The sequence below is a fragment of the Melanotaenia boesemani genome, chromosome 6 (assembly GCF_017639745.1).
Source record: "Melanotaenia boesemani isolate fMelBoe1 chromosome 6, fMelBoe1.pri, whole genome shotgun sequence".
NCBI classification, from domain to species: Eukaryota; Metazoa; Chordata; class Actinopteri; order Atheriniformes; family Melanotaeniidae; genus Melanotaenia; species Melanotaenia boesemani.
This window is the reverse complement of record NC_055687.1, coordinates 12,648,845-12,671,573: the sequence shown is the minus strand read 5'-3', so window position 1 is coordinate 12,671,573 and position 22,729 is coordinate 12,648,845. Positions and strand designations below refer to the sequence as shown.

Below are 22,729 nucleotides of genomic sequence, written 5' to 3'. Positions count from 1 at the left end.
TCCCGCATCGCCTGTCACAATGTGACATTTACTTACGAAAGAGATGCCCTTTCTCTATTCCTCTTGGTACTTATAAACCAAAAACCAAAAAGAGGGAAAACGAAGACTGTCTTTAACAGGCAGAGAATATATTTTCTTAGGGGATTAACTAAATTCAGTCGAAGGAAGTCATTCCCCTCCCCCTATACTAAGAGAGTGAGCCATTTCTCAATGGTGCTGCTGGAGATAAATAGCTTATTTTATTCCAGCTTTTACCGTTTGCATATCGATTGGATCTGCATTAAAGTGGGCTGCTTAGCAGATGGCTGTGCTGCACTGATAAAGATGGCAATTAGCTTCAAGAAGTTCAGGATTTTTCTTCATTATGAGAAACCTTTCACCCCTAAAGCATAATTACTTAAGAAGTGTGAATTGAAAATAATAGGTGGTATTAAAAAGAAGTAAAAAAAAAAACGACATCCACTTTTCTTTTACACACTGATTTGTAACATGTACAAGCACAAAAGCATCTGAAAGTCACTGAGGGAAGCTAGCATGCAAAAGGAACCAATCAGCCTGATTTTCTAAAGTAACATGTCACAATGGTTTGATGCCCTCTTGAGGAATAAGTCTAATATTTGCACTGATTAATGTCATTTAAGCAGTGTCTAAAGGTTTTCTTTTTATCTAAAAATGTAAACTAACTGTTCTTAAATGTCTGGTTAGTTTTGAAAATGTACAATCTAACTTAAATGAACCATCCATCCATTTTCTATATCCAATTAATCCATGCAATGTTGCAAGAGGGCTGGAGAGAGTTAACCCTCCTGCTGACAGGCAAGAGGCAGGGTACACCATGGACAGGTTTCCCTTCCATCACAGGGCCAACATAGAGACAAACAACCACTCACACTCACTCCTACAGAGAATTTAAACATACCAATTAACCTAGCATGCATGCTTTTGGACTGTGAGAACAACACAAAAAGACAAAAGCCAAGGTTCAAACCTGGACATTCTTGCTGTAAGGGGATGTGCGCACCACCATGCAGCCCATTAAATGAACCAAAAATAAGTTCAATACTTAGCCAATATTCTCAACAAAATATTCTTCTATTTATTTGCATGGTTTAAAAAAACAAAACACCATGTGAAGAAACCCTCAATGCTTTACTGGTAATTGGACTGATGATTTGACTTTTTTAACACTCATGGTGAGAACGGTGATGGTGACTAAGTTTAACAGGTATTGCAAACAAGTTCCCTCCATGAATGGATTCTTGAAACTCTGGCTTTGATGCTCTCTAAAATAATAGCCAACATTTTGGCTAACAGCTTTATTTTCTACTAACTGTTTGGACCAGAAGTTCCAAACATTCCCAATGAAGATTTCAATTAACGCATCTTTGAGAAGACAGCTTGAAGAATATCATCCAAGTGGCAGACAGGCAAATCACGGCCAGTCAGACGCAACAAACGCAAAAAAAACAGCATATTTAACCATATGTTGACCCAACAGGCCCAAAGAAAATTAATCACATTAATCACAATGCAGCTCCACACTGAGGCAGAAAACATTCCCTCTAAATCCGAAGTATATTCAAGAACATAAACACAATTAACTTGAAAGCACATTTTGGCCTTACAATAAACATGCACATGCTGTAGCTGTGATTAAAATCTGACACCGAGCTATAGATCAAAATCTATATTACAGTAAGACTGCTGTTAACCTCTTGTGTCAGGTGTAAATCCGGCTTTAGTGGATCAAACCAGATAATCACAAATTGTTTGTGTTTAATCTGTAAGCACCAGCGATATAGCAACTAATACTGTGTGCTAGCAAAAACATTTTAATGAGCTGATATAAAGTTTCACTGCTCAGAGTCTGTGTTAGAGTCTGCTCTTTGTGACCCAGCAGTAAGTCACTGCTGCCTCAACACAAACAAATCACTGTAACTGGCTCCATCATCATCCCATCACCATTCAAGTAAGAATTTTGACAACAGCACAGTCCATTAGCCTTCAGTGTCCTTGGCTGTTATTTCTTTATAATGATGCACTACATCACTAGCAGCATAATTAGATGAAGCCTTGATATCTCATCTTGACTCCATCTTACACCTGAAAAATGTAAGAAAACTATCCATCCATTTAAATGTTAATGTAAAAAATAGGCTTTCTGCAGCAATATGTCAGCCTGGATAAACAGATAAAAATCCATTTAATTGGTTTCAATGAACAGCAAGTTTATTAATCGGTATCTGATTCTTTTCTCATTTTTATTTCCCTGGACTTTCAGTGGCCAATGTTAACTATAGAAAGAAATTTCTTATGCTGCCTGACATTTTTTTTTCTTTAGAAAGTAATCCCAGATTGGTTGCTTTGAAATTTTACCCATCATATGATTCAAGGGCTTTACAGCCTCACAGGAGTGAGAGCACCAAAGGGAACATATTTTCAAAAGAGCTTGCATCATCTGTTTAATAATCCTGAATCCCTATAGATGAGAGTGAGCGAAACGTCAGGTATGGAAGACACTACCCATCCAAGTCATATTAAGAACTGATCCTCCTTTTATTAAAGGGCTGTATTGTAGGATTTCCCTCAAGCACAGCAGTGAGAGCTGACTGATATGCTCCACTGAAGAGGACCCGAGGACCCCTCTGGATCTAGCTCCAATTAGAAATCGGTAGATATTATGACTCCCCTGGCAGGCTGTGAGGTTTCCTGTACTGAATAAAAGCAGAGGAAGATACTATAGCAAAGCTCAATTTCTTACATTTCAGTGGTTGGTCATGGTCATAGTGACCTGAGGCATCTTTTAACTGGTGTACTTCTATGTTACATAAGATCTTAATTGTTAAAAAAAAATCAAGTATTTCTGTGTTGGTCTGCAAGTACGAGGTCTGAGCTGAAAATTCAGATTCACTACTTCAGAGAGAACTGTAAGCAACGATTTTTAGTTACGATACGAAAAGATGAACTTTATTGTCCCCATATGGAAAATTTTCTTTGACTCGAGGGCTGTTACATTAGCTGCCTTGACAACATTAACCAGATAAACCAGATTACAGTGGTAAAATATCAGCATATTGGTGAGCTGACACAGCTCTGGGGCACACCTGTAGTGTACAAGTTCATTTCTTGTGTCATGTAGCCCCTACCCTTTTCTGTGTTTCCTTTTATTAATGACTGCTTAACAGTCATCCTTCCAGGAGAACATGTCTGATGAGACTTCAGCAAACAGTAGACTGAACAATGGAAAGGTCAGATGCATCTCTCAGATCGTTGGATTTTTTCCCTATTTCTTAAGGACATTACTTTCAGGTAGTGTTCATCTGCTGCAGGCAGTTTTTAGATCTGCAATGTCTTTTGCCCTTCATTTGTTCGGTTTCGTCTGATGTTGAAGGACAAACTGCACAGCAACAGACTTCTTATCAGCAGTGCATTTCAGCCAAAGTAAAGCCCTATCTCCTTCCTGGAGATTGTCATTAATGCCTTAATTTTCCATCTGATGAATGTACGAAGATAATAAACTCCTAACACTAACAAAAAAGCTTCTTCATAAAAAATAAAGTGTACAAAAACGACCATTAACACCAGTGTTGACCTCACTCCACCGGCTTCCACCTTGTTACAGAATTGACAAAGATTTGATTCCCTGTTTTTAAGACTTTAAAGGGTCAGGCCCCCTCCAATTGAGATAAATTTTGATATTATAATACACCAGCCAGAACAGCGAGGTCGGCTAATTACATGCTTTTAGATATTCCAAGATCCAGTTGTAAAAGCCGAGGTGATCATGCCTCCCAGCGGATGTTTGTGAGCTAAAAAACAGTTTAACTCTTATATATAAGAACTGTCAGACCTTTTAAAAATATTTTAAAAACCCAAGACACTAATAATAACCATCATTTTTCTTTATCCTTTGTTTTCGATGGACCTTGAAAGCTTTATTTTATCCATTGCATTTTACAAAATTTTAATCAGTTATTACTTTTAGTCTGTTTTTATTATTTTACTAATTTTACACATTGCGTTTTTATTGTTTTACTCTTCTTGGGTTGTTGACATTTTATTTTAATGTACATTGCTTTAGTGTAACTTTTGTTTTAAATGTGCTTTATAAACAAAGTTTACATTGAGACCATGCATGCTGAGATATGCAAAGTTTCAGGCTAATAGCTTTTTCATTATCATCTTGCTCGAACAAAAACTACAATCTCCTCTCAGTTTTTTTTTTTTTTTTTTTTTTGCATTCTTTGCAAGTGCAAATAAAGTAATAAGAACAAATTTGGTCTATTTGTGGAAAGCTGGTAGTAAGTGCCTAAAAAGTGTTAAAAGATTGAACTTAAAACTGGTTCTTTGCCAAGTTTTCTGTTATGTCCAAACAAAACTGGCAAGTTCCTCTAGCGGGGGCATTGAAAGATACCACGGTCAGTTTAAGTGGCTGAAGAATAAAAAAGTAAAAATCATATTTTCGTGCTAATGTTCAGGTACAATAGCTGGAATGAAAACTGAAGAAAATCTGTACAAGACTTTGGTCAAAACCACTTTGCAACATTACAAGATGTCTGGCTCTTTGGAGACAATTACAAACGAATTTGGGGTGGCTCAAAAACGTTCACTCAATAATTTCACAACTTTCTAATCTGTCAAACATTTTGGTCAACAGATGATTACTGATTTATTTAAAAAGACGAGCAACATGCAGGTTATGCGGGTTTCTGCTGTTCTGTGTCTGTTGCTTTTCTCTTTCTCTTTGTTGCTTTAAACATTTTATGCACAGGCATGTCCAATGTGTAATTACAGAAAAAATACAGTATAGCCCCCTGAGGAAGAGAATTAATATTGCTTGGCTATCTTTGTCCTTTGAGGTAAATTGGCTAGTTTTGCTTTGAACAAAGCATGAGAGAAAATTAGCATGTTTCTGTATCTCCTTATTCAGTCGGATTAATTTAACTATCCCCCATGCAAAACTGAGAAACAGTTGACTCCATGTTTGTTCTCGATTAAAAATGTCAACCAGTTTTCAACAGACAATCTTTTTTTTTTTTTTCAAATCTTAGTTTAAGGTTTGTATGCATCATTTGTCATGATGAAAATTTTGCCCTTTTTAGCTCTAGTTTGTTCTCTTTGACCATAAAACCCTTGCCAGGGAAAGGTCAACACATCTTAAAAAGAAACATACTGAATGACCTTTAAGCCTTTTGCCTCCAGCAAAATACAGACACTCACCAAACATGTTGCCAATATGCCCATTTTTCGTCAAAGGTCGGAGCTCATTCTTGCCCCAGGCGTACTGTTTGTAGTTGTCCCAGGCAAACTTCATCATCTGCAAAACAAGCAGAGGGCAGACACCCTGGTCACTGGACAGAAAGCAAAGCATCACACCTCCAAATACAACCATAATTAAATTGGTATAGCTCAAGGCAAAGGGAATGATAGATATTGATCAGGACTGGATAAAGGACAAGCACACAATTATAACACATAAACCACCTGCTAAAGAATACGGCTGACATTTCCCCTGCAGCTACTCCTCTAAATTAAAGATTGACTGGTGCCAGGAGCTGAAAAGCTACAAGAAAAGAAAAAAAAATCATTTTAACACAGAATTGTTGAAAATAAAATAATTATCTGGACGTGATTTGTGCAATCACATTTTCTCAGCAGGAACAAAAAGTACAGGAGAAGAAAGTAGAGACAAGTAAAGGCCTGTGCTTTGTATGGTGTAGTATGTTTAAAACCTGTTTAACTTGCTATGTGGAGCATCCACTGCCTGTAAAATCTAAAATATCATGACAACTCTTAATTTAATGTCAGGATTTTCTTTTTAAGACAACTTTGCTTGATAGTTTTCAACATTTTCACAATAATCTAAAATTGTAATTTTTGAAGTTGAAATTTTGGGATGTGCAAATGTTTCGCCATGTTTTAAGAGATGTTTAAACTTTGACACAATACTTAGTTCAACTTAAGAACCCACTTGAAATCTTCAGACTGCACGTTGAAAAAAAAAAAGACACTAAATGGTAGTTAATGATGTAGTCTGTGTAGCCAAGGCTTCGTGATGAAGCAGCTGATGTTACATCTTCAGAGCGAGACCAAGCTCGAATACTCAAATTTCAGCAGCTGTACATTAAGTCTTGATTTCTCGTATCATGATGATATGATGAAATATCTGTCCAATTCTTGTTTGTCTGTACTGAAATATCTGAATTTCTAACAATATGAGCAGAATTTCTCTTATTTAGTGACTAGTATCATTGGCCAGCCCAATGCTCTGATTAAAAACAAGATGTTTTCTTCACATCATCACAAAGATGATGGGATACATGGACAGTGCCCATACAAAATGCAAAATACTTGAAAATAAATTAAAAACTAATTTCAGCTCCAAGTATACTTGATTCAAGAGGTTACAACAATGGCATGTTCATCAAATTAAATAGATCACCACAACAAATAAGATGAAAGCAGAAAGCATCTGTACAATGTGTTGCACAACTGAGGCTGGACCTCATAAGATGAATTAATTTTTCCTCACTTTGGAAAACAATGACGATGCACAATATTCCTTGTTCTTTAGAAGTAGGCTAGAATAAGCCTGAAAGACAGACAACATTAATCAGATCCTTTCCCTAAAAGAAAACTCATTACGGACTCCTCAAAGGAAACAACTCATTCTAACAACAACAACCATTTTTTAATTCTAGGAAAACAGCAACCACTGGTCAGGGAGCTAAGATTTCATTACAGATTAATCATGAGCCATTTCATCATTTCGACCTACGGTGCCAATTTAGTCTGTCATTTGGCATTTGTGCTGTACTGCATACAATATTAAATCACTACATAGTGGAAGCCATTCACTTATCAGAACAAACTGTACAGCTGGCATTAAATTCATCACAACCATTTTATGTTTTTGTTGTTTTTTTTTTGTTTTTTTTTGCTTAACTGGCATAAAATATGACACAGCAGTATTTCTGCTGTAAGTTTTCCATTTTATACAAACAACGACAGTAAGAATATTCTTGCTTTATGTAAAAAAAAAAAACAAAACAAGCACAGAGTATCATTAAAAGGAACAGGATTGATGAATCTTACTAAATATGTTGTCTTTGTAAAAAAAGGTAAGAAATGACCAGACCTGCAGAACACATTGCCTTAACGAAAGAAAACCAGTCAAATGTGTCAAATGTGTCAAATAACCCAAAAGTTTTATTTGAAGTGGACAACATGGACATAATCCTAGCCCATCTAATTCCAACAACCTTATAATGCAAAGAACAGGCGTAATGGGAATTGGGTTTCCAGGAACAGTGGGATTTGGAAAATCTGTTTCTTTCAAAGAATGTTGCAAACATGTTATGAACATCTGTGCAAAAAGTTATCCAATCTAAAGAGTAAATGATGAAAATCATCCAATCCAGGAAAAGAAAGAAACAAGGCACATAATTTACTGAAACTGCCTAACTGCAGTCATGTGAAATGTAAAAAGGCAGCATTAATCACAAATAAAGTTAAACCTAAAAGATGCTCTAACAGAAGATTTCATGGCATCACAGTTGTTTATCTGCACCATATGCTATGAAATCACAAGTCCAAGCACTAACAACCAGTTAAAGATGCTCCAGTAATTTCTCACTTTTTAAAATATGAAACAACTTTGGATTATCACGGGGAACTGTGCGCCCTCTGGGCTTACTAGTTGGAAGATTTTTGAGATATGATGAGAGAGAGAAAATGATGGACAGAAATGTGTTGCAGGATTAAACAAGAGGAAAAAGAAAAATCAAAAGGGCTGATGTGACGATCTTAATGGAATAGAAGACAGTATTAGCTGCTCTCTCATTTTTTATTTTCATCACAGACACTGTGGATCACTGCTGATGGATGAGCTAATGGCATACAGCATACAGTTTGTGCTTCAGAGACATGGCAACAGGAATTACCACATATCCATTATTATAATCAAAGCCTTGCAGAACATGAATAATGTGAACAGTGACATGGAAAAAGATGGATTTAATGCAGTTTGTTTACAAATGGTGCCATCAGAGTCCCCCAAAATAGTCTGCTCTTTAGACTCAGATCATGAACTGTCGGAGCTGGAGCTCGTTGACATGCTGAAGCCTACTGTGTTAGTGGTTTGATGAATAATTTGGATTCAACAATGTTGTTAGTTGGTAAATAGGAAAATGTTAGATTGAAATCATCTCAGAAGGCTAGAAATAAAATATGCAAATACAACATTTCAAATTGTCTGTTCCAATAGAGCTTGAATTAAAAGTAAAATAACATGGTTAACTATGTGAAATGTAATTACATTAACTCTGTTATACTTTTCCAAGTTTAGACATGTCTAGTTGCAGTGTGTTGATCAGATGTTACGCCTGTGTAACTGTGTAAGGAATTTCCATGGTGTTGCCACGTAAACAGCTTTGTTTTTTAATTCCAAAATGTCAGTACAATCAGACTTGTCTCGCTCTCTGTACAAATTCACATTTCAGCTTCCTGCTGTGACACCCTGAAGATGCTTCACCCCAATTGAGGGAAAGAGATATTTGCTTTTGTGTTTCACATCACTGCTGCTGTGCGCTCCAGAGAGTCAAGGTGTAGGAGAAGTATGTTAGACTGTAGGTATAACAACCTACCATCGCAACACAGCCAGTGCTAATCAGTGGCTGCAGTTGCAGCAGAGCATACCACCTCCAATGCTGCTGCTCTGAGAGCAAACACATGAATGATTCCTTTCCAGTGGCACGCAAAGCAGATACAGATATAGTCTGACAGGACTTTGACTGTACTTTGGTTAAACTAATTAGCTGGTAGTTGGGCAACAGAGATCAATAGCTGAACACAGAACTAGTGATTAAAATTAATCAGGGATACAACATGCCAATACCGGGACTAGAAGCCAGATCCCATGAAGAGTAGATTATGTGTTTGAGGATAGTCACACAACAAAGAGATTACAGAAGATGTCATTAAACACCTAATCAAAAAAAAAAAGAATTCAGAAACAAAGAGGTGTTAACATCTGTAGCATTGATACCAAATGTGGGGGGTTTAAATCTTTAGAAGTCGTGTTCTCAATCTTGAAAAGTACAAAATAACTAAACTAATCTCTACATGTGTCAGACTCACTGCACAGTTTATGTGTCAGCTGTTTGTAGAAAGGGTGTGTGAAGTGTCTGGTTGAATGAGAGGGCCTGCCATTAGTGCACTCTAAAGACAAGGTGTTTCATAACTAATGTTTATCATTCTGTGCATTTCTGATTCTGTTACATCTACCTGCATACAAAAGCAACTTCTCAGAATGTGCATGATTACACCTGATAGAGAAGGCTTATATATAAATGTTTGAGTCCTGTGTGAGGAGTCAGAAAAGAACAAGAGGTTTTCAATGGACTGTTCTTAGCAGGTTGAGGATCTGCAGGTGGCAGCTCACTTTTTGTGAGTTCGAACCACTTTGTTGCATTTGGACATGCTGTACCTGGCAGCCACTTAAAGGGCTTTTACAGCCAATTTTATCCATCACAGGATAAAGTCTGACAAGATTTGTGTGTTAACAACCTTAAAGGACATTGAAGAGTAACAGAACCAACTGACACATGGTTGAGCCCATCTGAGCTAACACGCTGAGACAATAATGTAGAACAAAGACATTAAGAAAAACCTTTAAAAATAAAAATACCAGGGGACTTGGTTTGAATCTGGAATTTATATAAAAAAACCTAATTCCTCTGAAAGGAAAGGCTGAGCTAGTATTTTAGTCAGACTAACAGTGGTTTACAGGAACTGCAAAGTAACATCACTGCCACAACCATCAGCATGGGGGTTATCTAACTGGGTTTTTCCTGAGAACATAACACCAAGGCTTTCCTGCCATGGCTTAATATACTTCAGAGTAGTCCATGTCCGTCTGGCTGGCATACAACAGTACTGCCTCCAAAAGATACTCACATTTGTTGTCATACCAGGTTATAGTCTTGCACACGTGAACAGTTACAGTGCTTCTCAGAAGTTGTAATATTTTCCAAAAAGGTGCATGGCTGAGAGGAGAGAAACATACAGAATTTACTGATGGACTGAGCAGCTCTGTTGCTTTTACTGGATGAGTAATTAAAGCAGATCTTCTGTTTAAGGCAGACCAGCTGTCTTTACACCTCCCATGATGCTGCCATGAATTCAATGTTTCTTGAGAGAACCACAAATTCAATAAAACTGGAAAAGTGAGTAAAGGAAATAAAACGTGAGGTTAATTTATAATCTTACATTTGATCTACATCTTAAATTCTTTAAGTGAAAGCAAATGTATAACCAAGAAAACATCACCACCAAGATAAAAGTCTTCATTATGGGTTGATCATCTTTAACAGAAAATCCCTAAACTCGTCCATTTGCAGTGCCTACCAACCTTACGCCTTATTCAACCAGTTTACTAATTAGCATCTCTGTTGATGTTCCTTAGAAAAACTGTAAGCAATAATAATGTAAGACAACATTTACAGTTCCTCCATGTTCATTGGGAGGTCTATTTTGTGCCACCCGAAAAGATTTCTTAAATTTCCATTTACCATTTCATTCATTCATTGGACTGTGCTCACTGCTAAGAACATATTTACTGGTGTGTGTGTGTGTGTGTGTGACATGTAATGTTTATGAATCCTCATGTTTTTATATAAATTCAAAATGCTAAACTTTTCCTGCAACAAGACAACGCAGACGTTCATATATCAGTCATACTATGGTCTAAGCCCAGCTACAGTCATTATGTTTGACTGATGATAGAGTTTAATGGGAGAGCATGTCTATTATTATTTCAGTGTGATGGTCTAGATCAAAATTTTACATGCTCCGGCACCCACATTAGCAGAATGAAGGTACATAAAGGGGGATATACTATAGGTCCTTCTCTGTCAGATCAAATACATCTATGTAGAAAATTGATTTTAGTTTTTAGAAAGAATACCTGAAGTGGCCAAAATCAGAATCCGATCTATAGATTTGGGAATCAGCCAGGTAACTTAAAACCACTGCATCTCTACTACATCATTACTACACCGCTCTTTATGAAATCCCAAATTTACTGCATGACTGTTTGGAGAACGCTGACTGCAGTTTCTCTCTCTTATAATACGGTTTATTTTATTTCAGACTCTTCCTATATATATATATATATATATATATATATATATGTATATATATATAAGATGCATCAAAGTCTTCTTGATACCTTCTCAACCTTTTGTCACAGTCATAATTTTTGGCTCAGCACAATGCATCCCTTTAATCTAAGAGGACTTTCGGTGGTTAACGGATCATAAATCACCCCAGTACACAATGTGCTGTGTCACCACCTGAAACAAACAGGACCTTTGGCAGAGAAATGTGGAATCAGCTTTTCTCCCAGTTGTTTCCCCCTGAACCTCCCATCTGCTTTCCCTCTCACACATCCTCCAATATTAGAGCTGCCCAGCCATTTCCCTTCCTATTTAAAACCATATTTATGGTGAGCATTGACAGAACTCTGCAGGTCTATGACAGCCAGTGAGATTATCCTGAATCAGCACAACACACTGGTCAATTACGAGGGAGTCCTAAAACAACAATCAGAGTTGGACAACGAAGCATCTCTGAGCTGAAGAGCATTCATGCATGGAATTAATGAGCATCTGGGATCAAAATCAGATACAACAGATCCTGGTAAATAATCCTTTAAGCAGAGCAGAAATCATGTAAAAGAATATTACTTATTGTCCCAAAATCAAATTGATTAGACTGCATGTAATTAACCATAATAGTCAGCAAGCCTTAGTACACCAAGAAACACTTGCCAAGCAAATCAAATGTTACAATGAACAGGGGCGGCAGGATTTCAGCTGCAAGCCTTAGATCCGTTTTTACACTTAACTAGAAGATCGACTTTTAAAATTCCATGTGATTTTCTGAAGCTTTTTATTCCATCTACTAGTATCAACAAAGAAAGCATAAAAAGCTAGTTACATATTCAACATTTGGTCAAATTAAACCCAAATCAGTGTCAATTGTACTTTGTTTGCATTTTGTGTGCATGAATTTGCCTCTCTTTCTCTGGCAGGTGTCCTCACATCTCTTTCCAAAACACATCATTAGGAGAAATATGTGGCCTGTGCCCAACGGTCTCCTGAGTGTCTCGCTACTGGGCAGTTAGAGTTTTAATGCACTATCAAAGATTCACACTGAAAGACGAAGAATCACCACAAGGAGCATTTTAAAGTGTCTGGACTCAGGTCTTGAATTTTTGGAGGTAAAGCTGGAGTATTAACGGGCCTGAATGGCCCCAGTACAGCCTTCCGATGACCACTTATTAGAAGAGAGAAAGATGTGACAATATATTTGGATATTTCTGTGAAAATTGCTTTAAAATGCCATTAAATAAAGTCAGGAAGCTGAGAATAAGACAGCGTACAACACACATTTAAATGGGTGTTTCAAAAGATGAAGCTAGGATGAAGGGACTGCAAAACCAGGCCTTAATGATAAAAGCACATGGTGGACAATCACCTGCACAACACAGATACTGACCAAAGCTAGAGCGATAATATAAACAGCCCAAACAAAATTGTCTCAAATTCTACTTGGTCAACCCCTGACAGTTGGAGACGTTTAGAGTGACAACCAAAGGATTTTTGCAATGCAACATGTGAATCCTGTCAAAAGAAATGCAGCTTTGTCTTTTAGATTTGTGTTTTGATTTTAAAGTCCACAGCTTGACTGTTGTGATTCATTCTCACTAGGCTCATCTTATTTCCAGATGCAGCAAGCATGTGTTTGCAGCATAAAGGCTTATAAAGACCAACAAAATGACAAGAAGAAATAGTCATAGACTAGATGGTGCATATATGTTTATATTTTTTAAGTTCTCTCTCTCTCTCCCTCATATATATATATATATATATATATATATATATATATATATATATTAATCCAATTACATACTTTCCTATTTATTTTAAAAAACACCTATTTATGTACACCGTTTTTATGAAGTCCTTTATTTATATTTTTTTCTTGTTGATTTCATTTGGTCTTTATGTTTAACATCTTTAACTCTAGTGTTTTTCCTCTTGGGGATCCTTCATGCCGGGGGCTATGGCTGCTTGGTTTGCAGGGCCGTTGCTGTGGGGACTGCCTTTGTCTGGGTGGCTGGGGATCCTGCACTGCAGCCCTGTGGCAGGTACCCTGGCCTGGCCTAATCTGGGTGGTCCCTCTGTGGTCATGGGTGGGCTTGATTCTGGTGTGAATGGGTCCCCAAGATATTGTTTCCTCACAGCAGCATTAAGTCAGATGTTTATTTCTATTGATATTTTTATACCTACGTTCAGTGAAGAGAGTAACTCGGGAAGGGAGAATGGGGTTGGGGTAGGAGGGGGTAGGGGGTATACATAGATTTTGTGTGTGTGAGTGTGCGTGTGATTGTGTGTGTGTTTTTAAATTCCTGTTATATACTCTAGTGTGTGAAGGCTTTTTAAATGTTTGTAATATGCATAATCTACTTTTATTATGTAAAGCACTTTGTGTTGCTTTGTGCATGAAAAGCGCTTTATAAATAAAAATGGATTTGATTTAGGAGTGGATTTGACTATGCTGTCATATTTAGCTCTAGAACTAACAAAGAATAACAAATATGGGAATGTTTGCTAGCTATATTAAGAGGACTTTGTCTGCACACTCAGAGCTTCACCAACTCTTAATGTTTAGACTGACAACTAGCAGAAACACTGGCTTTATACTTGATTTACACAAGCTTCTCTATTATCAAGCATTCAGTACTTTACATTCTGAAGTAATGTTTGTCTGCACAGAAGCTCTCAAGACTCCAGTCAAACAATTTTACTTCCTCCCACAGTTTCTGTGGATCCCTAAGACGGCCCAATCAATAGACTTTGCTAGAAATGTTGATGGAAATTGAATGAGAGGAGAGCAAAGTGGTTTCTTCACTAAGTGAAGTCAAAAGAACTTTCACTACAAGCATCACAAACCTCAAATATTCCAAAAGCTCAGTAACTGATTATCTTCCACTCCTCGTATTGCAGACAGCAGCTTTTTTCTCAGCTGGTAATACAATTGCAAAGACGGTACAGAAAGTGGGGAATTGCTGACAGTAAATACAAACCATTGCAGAGGTTTTGCAGTGTTTTAAAAGGATAACACCTTTGCAGTGTTATTTAGAAAAAACAAGGTGGAAGATAAAGAAGCTGGGGAAGGAAGTCATGAAAGAACGACATGCAAAGAGGCGGGGAGTCATTCATCTTCAAGACATTGTCAATTTGAGTGGGTAGCCTGTAGATACATTTCCTCTCTGGGAGCAAAGCTGTCCTGTTGGGATCATGATGGTGAGCTTACTGTGCATTTTAGAAAAAAATTTACAATGTACTTTTTTTCCTCACACCAGCTCAACCACAAGAGGATGAGGACTTTTGCAGGAGACATACAATTATACCAGGTCTTGCATAAATGCACCAGGGAGAAAGAAAGTGAGTACCATTCATAGATTTATCAAATGGAAAAGAGACAGACTGGAACAAAGGTTCAGCTCTAAGTGAGACTGAAGACCCATATTTATATTCCATAAACTGCCTAGTGTAATTTTCAGGTTAATTTCAGGCTTCAATCCAACAGAAAAAACCAACCAACCATTACGATGTGGAAATCACAAATGTGTGTTTTGTTATTTTTCCTCTTCAGATTGTCGGGGTGCAGAGTGTGATGGAGGTAAATCTGCCTCAGTGAGCATCACAATGTCTACTTGAATGGTTAAGAGTGTCAGGCATTGCTGAATGTTTTCAAGGGGTGACATGACAATCATATTTTGCAACACTGATGCAGTCATTCAGAAAACACCTCCAGACAGCTACAGCTGCAGACAAGAAGCAGCATCGTCACATTGATTGTTGGCATGAGGATTAAAATGTGCCAACTATGGAATCAAAGGAATTAACTCCAGTAACATAAAAAAAAAATTTGTTGTTAGCCGACAGGTCACACGGAAGAAAATTCATTTGAGCAGGGCTCAAAGTACAATTTTTTGGGCAAAGAAGCACTGGTGCATGTGGCAAAACAAATTACTTGCACTAAAATAATTTAGGTGCAAAACCAAAATTTGGGAAAAGTTAAATTTAATCTTAAAAAACTTAATCAAAACTAAAGCAAACATATAAATGTGTTAGTTTAGTTTCTTAAGTCTGTTTTGGCTTTTAATTAGTGTTGGGTAATGATCAATTTATTTTAGATCTGAATATTTTTATTAACATTTAGATTTAAATAAATAATTGAACAGGCCAACTTAAAAAAGGAAAACATGAAACAACAGCAACAACAAAAAAAAAGACAACCTTGAACAGCACTTCCTAACGGAGTGCTGGAGAAAAACTTTAATGTTCTTTGGTTTAAAAACACTTACTTGTAAAAAAAAACCCAGATAATCCAGAATAATAATACAGAAAGAGTACAAAAAATTCCTGCAAATCTCAATTTAACTTTATAAAACAAAATCAAGTATTTATGACAAAGAAGCTTGAGAGTTTCAGGATTTATTAGCTAAAAGGTAACAAGTCAGCAGGATGAATTTCAAAGCTGTGTGAAGCCGCCTTCCTTCATTACAGAGGGAACAAGATCTGATAGTGAATTTCAGCCATTAGGTGTTTCCTGCTAAAACTGACAAAAGGCAAGATCAAAGTCTCAGATCTTCTGTAGTGTGGGGGAGGAAGTGATGTTTCAGAAGAAAAATTAGGATTATGACCTCAAACTTGTGTAAAGATTCAGTTATTCTACAATTAAACATTTACCTTAAAATAAAATAATAAAACAGGCGATAAATAAGCAGGAAAAAGAAATGGCATCTGACCTGCAATGAAGTGATGACATTTAGCCTGCATAAAACTGATTTAATAACTTTGTAAAACTAAAATCCTAACGTAGTAATTTTGTGAAATGATCACTGTACATCGGGAACAAGTTTATGGCCAGCCAGTACCCTCCTCCTGTGGTCTACGGTCTGTCTATGCAGTCAGTGGGAAATATACTAAAAACTGCATTAATGCATGATGAAATAATTATGTGTTAATTAATTAAAGCGATAACGAATGAGCACACGCAGTCTCATTTTTAATAATTTACAACCTGTTTTTTTTTTTTGTTGTTTTTTGTTTTTTTACTTTTTTTTTTTTTTTTTTAACTTTTTTAAATGTTTTTGTCTAAAGTCTAACTTAATCAACATTAATGTCTGACCGTATACGCCAGCGGGGATCAGCCAGTATAGCGACAGAAGCGACAGTTTACAGCAATGCATGTTACCAGCCGTCAAGGATGTGTCTGAGAAGAGTACATAACATCCCTCCATGACCCAGCACACCCATGCACATTATTTGATTCAGCTGTTGCCTTCAGGAAGAAGATACAGGTCCATCTGGGCCAGAACCAGTACACGAGCCACAGTTTGTACCCCCAGGCATTGCAGCAGCTCAGTGAGTACTTTACACTCTCTTCTCCCCTCCAGCCAAACCCCCTCATACTACATCTCACACGCACCTACAATATGTTTGAATTGAACTTTGCTTTGTAGTAACACTCATCTTTCCTCATAAGTTCAGTTCTTCTCTCCCTCTTTCTGCTATTTCTCCTGATATGTGCTGCTATTGAAATGTGTGCAGAACTTTTTTTTTAGCACTCTTTTTGTCAGTTGGGTGATGCTTAAATCCGATCTTGCTGTTTTCTATGACAATAAACAATGAATATGAATGCATTTAAACTGGATAACGTTAGTCTATTAGTTGCTCCGTTATTAAGAAGTGATGTAGCTAGGGACCAGAGGTATAAAAATTGCGGTACAAGGGTCCTATTTTCTGACAGGAATGTGATTTACTCTCACAGAAAAGAATTAAAGTAGAAACAAGTGTGAAAACTTGGAGTTAAACTAGCAAACAGAGAAATGTTCACAAACACATTCTCTAATGAATTACCCTTTGGCAGAGACCTACACCAGGTTTTTGATTCCTAACTGTACGATGGCAGTTTTGAAACACCTTTCATTTCTCAAATGATTCTTCAGAGAGGAAAGCCTTTGAACTCTAAGATGTCATGAGTATATCTGCCTCACCAGTGCTTTCATTTTAAATTTGTGACTTCTGAGGAGAAAAACAAAGATGAATTCCTAATGTCAGTGGTTAATTAGTCGTGCATGCATTCCTCTGAAAATAGCAATTATTCAGAAAAAGCAACCAATTTATTTATTACATTTTTTTTAAAGACTCAACCTAAACTGTGAAAGTTTAACTTGCTTCATTTGATGAGAAATTAAGAGACTTTAAAGAAATGATCCTTTATTGCTGCTTATTTTCAGAACAGAAAAATCCACAAATCCCATATTATAAAGAAAGAAGCAAGTAATTAAGAGGAAAACTGCAGAGCTTCGCCACCCATTAGACGGACTGAGACCAATTGGCCTCCTAAATTTCAATTTAGTAGCTCGGCCTGCAGACGGCACATGTACAGATAAGCAGAAAAATCCTCTTGGAAGAACATACTTTCATTTATTTCTACTCTCAGACCCCAGCATTTAAAATGCAAGAAGCATTTTCACTATGAGAACAGGTTGAAAAAAGTTTTATATTCAGTTTCTGCACCTTTGAAGTAGTGAAGAGACATCAGTCATCTTGCTAGAGCTGTCTGACAGCCCCATTCTCTCACTTTAATGAAATCCTAACATAGAAAAGCCAGATTGCTCTGACAATAAACCCTCCAGTTATTTTCCTCTGTCACATTCAGAGTATAGCATCTCCATGCTTTTGCCAACACCCAGTATATCCTCGAAATATCATCTTCAGTTAAACAATGGAAGCTTAAGCCTTTAAACACATCAGTAGTTATCAGAAGTTTTTTTTTTCTTTTTCTAAGTAGCACACACTGACATCGAGGTTGCTGGCAACCAACTATAGAGGCAGATTTTTACTCTGAAAATGTTTTTAGAGAATAAGTTGCTATTGTTGAATTCTGTACTTAAAACTCTAAATAAATAAACCACAATAAAGGTGACCACATGCTTTAGCTACACTTAGGATGACACGAACACGTGGGGTCAGTGCTATGCATGTAGAAATCTGAGAAAAAAAATAAATAAAGATGCCTGATTTTTATTAGCCTGAAAGCAATATAAGCATTTCTATTTACCTTCATCAATTTCCACTCAGATAATGGTCAAGGTGTTTTTTTCAAGATATAAAGAAAAAATGGTTTTCTTTATAGTCTTCAGTCCTCATCCAGGAATGTGAAATGGGGGAGTCTGTACACAGTACGGCAAGAAATCATTCAGACATGCAGCCACATTTCAGGCTTGCATGTTAATGTCACTGATCCACTCTCTTCGGCCACAGGGTCTCTGCTGGAGAGGGAAAAAACCAAAACCATTCAGGTTGAAAACAAGCGCATCTGTTAAATATAAGTAGTAAGCTCCACAGCTAAAGGTGTCCCTGTAGGCTATTACACTGCAACCTTGAAGCCCAAGGATTAGTGCATGTTCCTCCCAGTGAAAGCCACACCTTCAGAAACGGTACTTGTGACAACTACTGGTCCCTCAGATAACGGCTGATACACAGCAGCAGAAGCTGCAGAGGATTTGGAAAAAGTATGGCAAGATGAGGCGACAAAAGATCGAGGGGAAACAAGTTTCTCAGTGTTGACTGAGCCCTGGTCATCTCTTGATAAAGTTATATTTGGAATGAGGCCATCTTTAAAAGCAACAGTCTTTTATTCACTATTGATACTCGAAGCTGTTGCCCACAAAAGCTCATACCTCAAAACAGACACAGCGGAAGTGGACAAATGAACATGAATTCCAAATAGGCCAGCCACAGTAGTTTACAGAGACATACTGGGAGAAAAGCAACTTGAACAAAGATAGAAACTGGGAAATGTGCCTTTTTTCCTTTAGTAGCTGTAGTAAAATAATTTATACTTTATTACAAAATAGGTCTGCTGTGTCATTTCATAGTACCAACAGAGAGCATGTAAAGGTGGTGTTTCAAAGCTCAAAATAATCCCTGAATACTATACAGCAGAGCTGCATGAACTCAAAGCTGAGAGGGTCATTTTCTCCCCATGATGTTCACACTTTGCATGGAAAAATTCCAAACCAAAATGTGTTAAATAACTACAGCAGAATAAAAATATAACCATAAAAAAAACTACATTAAAAAAAATAAAAAGGGAATGGATGTGTGGAACTTGTTGCAGCTACAGTACCGAATAAAAAGGCAGCAGAAAGCTTTTCTTCTAGGAGGAAAGTTGAAAACCCCCAAACGAAACCTTATTTCTGCACTGTTACGAGAGCCATTTTATTGTCAGGAAGAAAGGAGCTATTGTGTCAGAATTTCCCTGTCCTGCAGCAGTGTGAGATGTCTAACTACACTGCAATCATCTGCAACCTCTCTTTCTTCCCTTTCACGTGGTACTACACTTCAGCAGAAAAAAGTTTAAAAGAAGTGTATTCTAAAATAATTTTAAGCCTTTCACCAAGTCCACAAATTACTATCTTTGAATGAAACCAAGGGAATCAATTTTAGCATTAAAGGTGTAATTATGTCGATACAACCAGTTGGAAGTTTGACATTACACCAGTAAAATCTGGTTTAAGGTTTTGCTGCAGATCCAACACAAAGCACTGTCAAATTTTTCATATCAGCTTCAGAGTAAACATGCACTAAAACGGCCAGCGCACACCAAGTGAGCCAAGTTTGCACACGATTTAAACAGCCGGGGCACCAGACGCCCCTTATTGATGTAGCAGCAAAAGTAGAGTAAGTGTCCACAATTACTGCTCGAGAACTGACCACGAAACATGAAATATGAACAGCATTACTGTGTATAAAGCAACTCCATCCATGGAAAAGAAACCAGCTAATAAGAACTGTATGCAGCCATGGCAAAGAGCGGGTCATGTATTAAATATTCAGAAACAACACACAGATTCCTGTTGCTTCTCTACTAATGCTTTAAATTGTCAAACGTTTTAATGCAATAATCACAACTAAACTCATCTCAATTTTTAAGTAAAGCTTGAGTCAAGTAGTCAGGGCCTAGAGCAGGGCTGATCAATTCGGTCCTATGAGGGCTGTTAGATCCATTTAATTTGATTCAGGTGTGCTGAACCAGGAATACATTGAAAACCTGCCGGATTGCAGCCCTCGTAGGACCGAACTGAGTAGCCCTGCCCCAAAGTTCTTCAATCACCACAGACCAAGAACACATAAAATCAGTTAATGTCTCCGAAAAGTTCTCTGTACCTCAGTTTCAATCCATTTTACCCCCTAAAATGCATCCAGGGAGCAGAAGAAAATGAGTTACATTCTGCACAGCGCCTTGCTTTTCTGAGCATGGCTATTATAGAAGATCCGCAGAGACAGAGCGAGAAATTCGAATGGATCAAAAAGTCTGTCTTGGCTGTTTTCTGCAACATTATTGTTTCACCTATGTTTTTTTATGTTTTTTTTTTATTTTTATTGAATTCAGTTCTTGTTTTCTCTTGCTTTGATTTGCTTTGTATTCATGTTTTTTCCCCCTTGTTTGGTTTTCTCTGTGCACCTCATTTCAGATCCCACTCCTATTGTCCGTTTTCACATCTAATTTCACTGGCTTGCTGTTATTTTTGTTCATCTGATGAGCAACAGTAGGGAGGTCGCACAGTAGGCAAAAAAAAAAAAAAAAAAAAGTACAAAATGTTTTCACTTGGCAGGTAATATATGCCTATCTAAGCTGGCAGAGGCCTGTAACTTGCCATCTGTCATCTGAATAAATGATTTACTTCAGATGGGCATCTATTCAGATTAAGGAATTCAATATGGACTGAAATCACTTGCTTAAGCCAGGAAAGTAGCAGGCTCATTGAGACTCTCCAGCTGCAATTAACTACTTTGGTCAAAAGATACTGTTGATTCTTCCACCTGGCAAGTGTCCACTATGCGCTGGGATTCTAATTATCTTTTTAGTCCCATGCACGTGTCTCTGCAATATGCTGATAAGTCCAGAGAAAGGTTCTCATTACATCCCTCGTCGCCATTTGTGATCATACCCTGGAGCTTTCAGATATTACTATTGTACGTGCGTTTCTATGCAAAAACGCCTGTGTTTTGAAAAGAGGGAGACTCAGAGGAAACAAAAAAATGGAAAGTCAGAGCAATTCTGATTGGAAATGGGAGAAAAAAAAACAAAAGCAAATAGGAAAGTGGAGGAGGCAGTGTTTTTATTCATCTGCTCAGCAGTAGTTCGAGGCAGGTGTCTGCATCTCTGCTCGCATTATTTACTCTGCAGGGTGATTGAGGCGCTGAAACCTGCAGGTAGTCAACACTAAAGCAACACAGTTTGTCAGAGACTGTAAATAAGAGTCTGATAAATATACACTCTGTCAAATCCCTTGTGACATTCTGTGAATGTATGTGACAGCACTGATATACAGACATCAGCATTAGCTGGCGCATCAAAGATATACAATATAATAAACGTCCGAGTCGAGGCCTAAAATTGGTTTGAAACTGTTGGTGCCAGCAAATTTGTTGAAATACAAATGCATTACATGCACACATATCACATATCAATGATGTATGTGTGATGGTGGATTTGATTTCTTAGCTAAATTTAATGAGATTCCTCCCTTGTCATTTAAATTCCTGCAGCAGTCATGACCAGAGCCAATGAGCAGCCATTGGGGCTGAATCCCAACCTACCAAACACTGTGTCCCAAGCCAATGGTTTTCACTGACTGGATATTGATTCAAAGTGAAAATCCAGGCCTGATCCAGATATTGTCAATATGATGTTTTAGCCAGAAGACCACCGGAGCACAAGCTCCTTTCAGTTTAGGGCAAAACATTTAAACATTCATTTTCTCTCTTGCATCTAAACATCACAAAACCCTGTGCTTTAATATTTATTTTTAACATTGAACATTTTAGGAAATGTTGCATGCCTTTTCCCCTTTAATAAAAAAAAACAAAAACAAAAAACACCATTATGGCCACATTAAACCACTTAAGGACCCAAACATGCCAATGATCTGTGGGGCTCTCTCTTCATATGTTACCAGCTGCCTTTAGCTTTGTTTCACTTTGCCAGGAGCTTCAGAAACCAAGCAGAACAGATGTAATCTGTGTGCCGTCAGAGAGACTTTGCAAAACTACTCAAACTGCAACAGCTCTACATCTCTGGTTGTATGAGGCAACCATGAGTTTCTGGTAATGACTCTTTTAGGCCTGGCAGAAAGACAGTAATATGATTTTTGGCCTTTTTACTCTATTTGTATGTTACCTACCATACTCCTGTAAAAATGTCTGTATCAAGGGGAGTGATTCTCTCCAAAGACCACATTTCTCCTCTGCTGCCTGAAATTTATTGTTGGAAGTTCAGAATTTTTAAATGTACTGTCTGTCCAAGGGCTAGTTTGACCAAACTTAAACAAGGAATAAGCTACTGCTGCTAGTGCCATCAATTTTCATCTATCAGTCGACCAATCATAGCAGACTGAGCCTGAGGGCTACTGTCCAGCAGGCTTTGGTTGTTTCCCAGTTGCAACACACTGGACTCAAATCAATGGATTATTAATGGGCTTCTGCAGAACTTGACAAACTGTTGGGGAGATCAATTTAATCTGAATCGGGTGTGTTGGAGCAGGGAAACACCTAAAACCTGCAAGACAGCAGTTGTC

At 37.5% G+C, this 22,729-nt stretch overlaps 1 protein-coding gene across 2 annotated transcripts in view; it reads right to left on the bottom strand.

The window, feature by feature from the left end:
• The window catches only part of LOC121642035 (mannosyl-oligosaccharide 1,2-alpha-mannosidase IA), a 196,462-nt gene that overhangs the window by 105,084 nt on the left and 68,649 nt on the right, over nucleotides 1–22,729 (bottom strand). For both annotated transcript variants that reach the window (XM_041988500.1, XM_041988502.1), the window contains exon 2: nucleotides 5,221–5,317. In XM_041988500.1, the coding sequence (XP_041844434.1) occupies nucleotides 5,221–5,317 (97 nt within the window). The remainder of the gene's footprint in view (nucleotides 1–5,220; nucleotides 5,318–22,729) is intronic.